At 50.0% G+C, this 6,409-nt stretch overlaps 1 protein-coding gene across 1 annotated transcript; it reads left to right on the top strand.

The window, feature by feature from the left end:
• The first annotated feature begins 4,404 nt into the window (after nt 1-4,404).
• Fgfbp3 (fibroblast growth factor binding protein 3) lies at nt 4,405-5,944 on the top strand. The gene has a single exon (XM_045141515.1). It carries the CDS (start codon nt 4,405-4,407, stop codon nt 5,089-5,091), a length of 687 nt encoding a protein of 228 aa, XP_044997450.1. The 3' UTR covers nt 5,092-5,944.
• Nucleotides 5,945-6,409: the final 465 nt, after the last annotated feature.

Genomic DNA, 6,409 nt, shown 5'->3' on the forward strand with positions numbered 1-6,409 from the left:
ACCCTGTATATCTGTTTTGGAGTGTCATTCAGAGGCCCAGTGCTTGCCTCGCTTGTATCATGGACACAGAGAGGATGGGAGCAGCCACTCACCTTAGGGGTTGTGCATTCTCTGAAAAAATGACCTTGTTGTTTGCAATTAAAACAAGTTCTGAGCTTATCCCCCTGGGTAAAAGTGCCGCTCCTATGGCTAATCCAATGCTGCAGGATGTAGGGTCTACATCAGCACAGAGTTTAATGAAGTCAGAAATATTTTTGCCACAGTGATGGGGGCGTATAGCCATTTGGCAGGCAGAGTTAGCATTCTCAAAGGCGAGATGTCTGACAAATTCATTGTCTGTTTCCTCCTTTCCCATGAGGCGTTCAGCGGCCTCTGTAAGGTGGCTGATAAAGTCACTATAAGGCTCTTGTGGACCCTGTCTGAGTTTAGCAAGAGAGGTGACAGCTGACCCTCTAGAGGGAAGGCTCTTCCAGGCTTTGAGAGCCACATGTTGAATTTGTGTCAGTAATCCTGGAGGAAATTTGGATTGTTTTTCATTTGTATCATAGGGACAGTTGCCCAAAAGTTTATCTAGTATCCAGGACTTGGAAGAACCACCAGCAGCCAAATTACAGCAGACAGCATCCTGGCACCTCTCAGTGTAATCAGCTTTCCATAGAAGAAAATCGCCCCTACTTAAAGTAGTTTTAGCTAACATAACCCAATCATTAACAGTAAGTGAGTCTTCACTTAGAGATTCTAACACCGAGACAGTAAAAGGAGCAATAGCACCATATGAAGACACTGCATTTTTAAATTTTTTTTTTTTTTTTTTTTTTTTTTTTTGGTTTTTCGAGGTAGGGTCTCACTCTGGCTCAGGCTGACCTGGAATTCACTATGTAGTCTCAGGGTGGCCTCGAACTCTCGGAGATCCTCCTACCTCTGCCTCCCGAGTGCTGGGATTAAAGGCGTGTGCCACCACGCCCGGCAAAATTATTTTATATGTTTAAACTTAAGACGGCAATATCGCTGGGTTTTAGTAAGTAAAGTTTCATCCCCCTCCTCATTCTCAGAGCTTTCTGACCCAGCAGGTTCCCTTGTTTCAGAATCTCCCTCACCCTCTTCTGGGCTTTGTGGATCCTGTGGCTCAGCCACATTAGAGCTTCCTTCGATAGGTTTAACTTGGGAGCGAGTTACAGGAAAGGCGTGGAGAGTTTTACTTTTGGTTTCAGTTTTCTGAATGGGGCGAGTGAAGGGGGAGCATATTTCTAAATCAAGATCGCGTAATTGATTGAGCAATTGTGACTTTTCCTTTTTGGCTTGGAGTAACATTTTAAGAGACTGTGCCTCCCGGGAAAGTTTATTAATGGCTTGTCTAGTTATTTCTTCTAGATCAGAGGAAGCGTCAAGCCCCGGGGTACAAAAAGGGAGTGGCATGTTATAGGGTGGTGGCCGTGTACCCAAAAGTGCCTGGGGGGGCCAATCAGGGTTATGATATTTTGCAGCCTCATCCTCTAGCTCTGATCCCTCATCTGGGGAAAGAGGGGTATTAGGGGGAGGGGTAACTGCAGATTTGGAGAGAATAGGATAAATGGATTTAGGGGCAGGTGGGTCATTCTCAGGCATAGGAATAATGACAGAGGGGCACCGCAAAGGGGGATCATTTGTCCCGCCTAGTGCCTTTGCCTTGGGGCGCCTCCATGCCACGTCCACCTGGAGGGCTGGGTGGCTCAGGGGAGGGAGCCATAGCAGCCAGGAGGGGATCCTGAGGGCGGGGAGTTAGTTCATGAATGGGAGGGGTCTGGCTAGGTTTAAGATTATTTTTAAGAAAGAATTCTCCATCCCTAACAACTTTTGAAACATCCGGTTGGCACTGGTGAAACTGGAGGACGTCGTTTACTAAATTCCAATAGGACAAGATCTGAACCTGGGCTTTTTCAAGCCTCAAAGTCCTATAATAGTCCTTTAAACAATCTCCCACTCTCCCCCATCTATGTTCATCAATGGTACCTTCCTGGGGAAACCATGGACATAAATCTTCTAAGAAGAGGAAAAAGCAAACAAGATCTTTTTTCTTAACTTTTACCCCATGAGTCTTAAGGGAGTGTTTGAGTTCCTGGATAAAATGTTCCTGTTTACTTAGGGTCTGTCCCATGATAGAAATGAAAGAGGAGAAACAGCAAGACCAGAGGGCAGCGTTCCTGGCCAGGGAAGTGGCACAGGGATTCCCCAATGGGCCTGATGCAAGCCTGTCAGCAAGTTTAAGAATCCGGCAGCTGCCCTAAGGGAATTTACTGGCCGTTGTGTGACCGGTTTTGATGGTTGGAAGAGAGGCTAGATAGGAGGTCTTTGCCAACACCCTAATGGGCTGTTGGGATTTGCACAGGGAGCTAGGGGCCTTCAGCCAATGTCAGAGGGTAGCCCTGGCCAAGAGGCTTCAGTTGCCCTGTCGCTATGTTGCAATTCCACGCAATGGTGTCAACCAAAAATAAAAAAGGAAAGGAAGTTTACAAAAAGCAACAAAGAAATCCCGCAATTCTTGTGCCTTGCAAATCTGACTGTATAGTCTTTACTTAAATGGTTTGCCTTAGAATTCGCCGCTTGTCTTAACCTTAGCGGGTCTGTATCACAGGCGGACTTTCTGTGGTGATCACAGTGCAGGTCTGTATTACAGGCACGGACTGCCTGCAGTGACCTCTATGCGGATCTTCACTCACAACCCCCCCCCCCCAGGTAGGGTGGCGATCCAATGGTGGGGACAGCTGTCCACTCAAGAGACATTCAGGTTTTTCTTCGTACCTCGAGCCCCACTTTCCGGCACCACTTGCCCCGGCCAGCGGGGAGTTGAACAAGGACCCAAGGAGAAGTTAACCTGAATAGGAGAAGGCAAACAGACACAAGAAGGAGACCATGCTAGGTGTTTGTCAAGGCCTCGAGATTTATTCAAGCAGACATAGCTTATATATAGAAGACAGAACTTTTTTGACAATGCTTACATGGGTAAGGTCAGTTTCACCAGGGTCCTATGTTAATCCCTCTATCAGGCGCCCACTCCATCTAGGCTGTATACTAAACAATGCCTTAGAATCAGGAGCTTACTTTATCTACGCTGTATACTAAACAATGCTTTAGGATCAGGAGATTAGGAGATTAGAGATCACCCTAGCTCCCAAGGTCAAAGAGCAGCTGCAGATCACGAGATCTACTTTGTATTAAAAGATAAGAGAACACCCTTAGTTCCCAAGGTCAAAGAGCAGCTAAAACACAAATACCTACATCTGGGAGTACTGATAGGTAAAAATATGTGACTGAGAATAGTATGAAAAGTAAATGAAAGTAGTGAGGGAAAATCACGTCTGGTTTTAAATACGGACTTATTTTGCAAGGCGCTTGCTTGCAAAGCATGATGGCCTAGGTTCAGTTCCCCAGTAACCACAAAAAGCTGAATGCACAAAATGGTGTATGCATCTGGAGTTGGTTTGCCATGGCTGGAAGCCCTATTTCGGTCATATTCATTCATTCATTCTTTTCTCTCTCTCTCACTCTCTCTCTCATAAATAAAATAAATTAAAGGATACAAGTTTGACAAACGTCTTTATATTTCATTTATTTGAGAGAGAAAGAGGCAGATAGAGTGGGCGCGCTGGGGCCTTCAGCCACAAAAAGCGAAACTCCAGACTCATGCGCATTCTTGTGTATCTACCTGGTTTATGTGGTCCTGGGGAATCGAACCTCGGTCCTTCGAGTTCGCAGGCAAACATCTTAACCGCTAAGCCATTCCTCCAGCCCTAGCTTGTATTCTTAGAATAACAATATTTTTAAAAGGGAAAAGATAGTTAAATTTTGCACTCTTTTAAGCAAACACAAGGCTTATGTTTGCTGTTTACAGGACTGCTTTCATCATGGGGGGGGGGGTGTCTCGGCGCTGAGCTCGGTGTGTGGCCCAGTGGTGGGTCTGGGAGGAGCGCAGCGGGGAGGCCCCTCCAGTCATTGATAACCGGTTCATTCACAGGAAACCGTCTCAGAGTATCCTCTAAGCAGGCATTCCCTCCACTGGAATAAGGCTCTGCCACCTCTCCCAGGACTTGGTAAGTTTAACATACCCTAAAAGTGCATGCTTCAGAAGGTTGCCCTAAAACGACTTTGTAAATAGTTTAGCGAAGGTGGCGGCATCGTCTGGCTCTCGTATTTGCATGCGGGTAGAAAAATGTCAATGCACGAGAATTTTAAAACGATCGCAGAAACGCGACCGGGGGTCCTCGCCGCCGGTTGAAGAAGCCTGAGCCAGGAGTGCCCCCAGGGAGCGGGCTCCGCGGGTCACGGTGGTCTCCGCCTTCGTCCGCAGATCCCGGGATGCTCCTGTCCTCGCCCGGCCTCCGTTGAAGCTCCGAGGGACCCCGAGGAGGGGCACTGACACCGCGGGCCATGCGTCCTCCGAGGCTGGCGCTGCTGCTGCTGCTGCTCTTGCAGGGAGGCTGCCTCCTCGCGGCCGCCCGGAGGGAGCCGGGGACGGCGGGCCCCGCCTCGGGTCGCTTCGTGAGCCGGGAGCAGCTCGCGTGCAGCTGGCAGCTGGTGCCCGGGGCGGCGGGGAGCAGCGAGCTGGCGGTGCGCTGCGGCGGCGGCGACGCCGGGGCCGGGGCGCGCCAGCACTGCGCCTACCGCGGGGAGCCCGAGCGCTGCGCCGCCTACGCCGCCCGCCGCGCGCACTTCTGGAAGCAGGTGGTGGGCGCTCTGCGCCGCAAGCGGCGGCCCTGCCTGGACCCCGCGCCGCTGCGGGCCCGCCTGTGCGCCGGCCGCCAGGGCTACGGCGCCGAGCTGCGCCTGGTGTCCCGCGCGAGCCCGCCTCCCGACGCCGGCCTCCCCGGGGAGCCCGGGCCCAGGGTCCGGAGCCGGGGCCGTCCGCGGCAGCCCCCGAGCGCGCCGCACCCGGACGGGAAGATCAAGACCCCAGCCGGCCGCAGGAAGGCGGGCCCCGACCCGGCCCGGGAGCGAGATATGGCCACCGGGCCCAACCCCGACGGGCTGGACGCGAACGCGCGGCTCACCGAGACCTACTGCGCCGAGAAGTGGCACTCGCTCTGCAACTTCTTCGTGAACTTCTGGAACGGCTGAGGCCGCGGCCTGGTGGGGTCCCGGGGACGCAGGGATCGGGCTGTGCAACCCTGCGGGGGGCTCCTGGCATCCTAGGCCGGGGATACAGGGCAGGCCACCGGGAGCGGTCCAGATCCTAAAAGGGTTGCCGGGGCTGGGTGGGCAGCTTGAGATGAGGGCGTGGCGGGAATGGAGAATATGAGGTAGTGAAAGTTTTTAAGTGTCTCAGTGCTGATTTAAGACAAGGAGAAATAGTGGAAACAGAAATAGGCTTACATTATGTAAAAACCGTTAGACTGGGGGGAGAGATGGTTACAGAGAGACTGAGAATGGGGCAGGGGCCGCAGAGCAAAGTAATGTGAGCCTTTCTCAAGGGGAAATGGGATAGAATGTATATTAACACATTCATGTTAACGTGTGACTGTGGTACTAGTCTGAGCCCAGATGGATTGTTTGATGCCTCGTCAGCTATTCCAACAGACTTTACCCCTCGTTTCTGAATTAGTGTGAACTCTGAGTCCCACACAGTTTATATGGGGATTAAAGCCTTATGGGTCAAAGCTGAACCCAACAAAACATTATTAGGATAAGTGTCATTCATTTCCTTTAGAATTGCTACTTCTAATGTAATGATAACTAGGGTTCTGAAACTGCATTGCCCACTTTCAAAAGAGAATTTTAAGAACTTCGGTGCACCAGTAGGTATGAAAAAACAGCAAACAAAAAAACTTTCTATTTGATCAGCCTTTTAAAACCAGCTAGAATATAAGTATGTATCTCAGCCATTTTGGCCATATTTCCCATGTAATTAAACTTTTCATTTTTAATGTAATGTAATGATCAATTTTGCACTTGTTAGGTGCTTAATAAAACCATATGGCTACATTTAAAGACCTGACCACACAGTGGAAATTCTGCTTGTAACCAAGTACACCCTGCACTAAGGTTCTTCGGATAAGGGGTTGTTGAAAGAGGGTCCTCTGTAGCCCAAATTGTAGCCCACATTGGCCTTGAACTAGAAGAGATCATGCAGCCACCGCCTCTTGAGTGCTGGGATTACAGGTGGGCCATCACATCTAGCTTGAATTAACTTAATTTTTTTTTTAGGTTATTTTTTTTTTTTTTTTGAGAGTGACAGACAGAGAAAGAAGCAGAGAGAATGGATGCACAAGGGCCTCTAGCCTCTGCAAACGAACTACAGATGCATGTGCCACTTTGTGCATCTGGCTTATGTGAGTACTGGGGAATCAAACCTGGGTCCTTAGGCTTCACAGGCCAAGTGCTTAACAGCCAAGCCATCTCTCCAGCCCCCTGAATTAACTTTTTAGACGCAACTTGA

The sequence above is a fragment of the Jaculus jaculus genome, chromosome 1 (genome assembly GCF_020740685.1).
Source record: "Jaculus jaculus isolate mJacJac1 chromosome 1, mJacJac1.mat.Y.cur, whole genome shotgun sequence".
In the NCBI taxonomy this organism is placed as follows: domain Eukaryota; kingdom Metazoa; phylum Chordata; class Mammalia; order Rodentia; family Dipodidae; genus Jaculus; species Jaculus jaculus.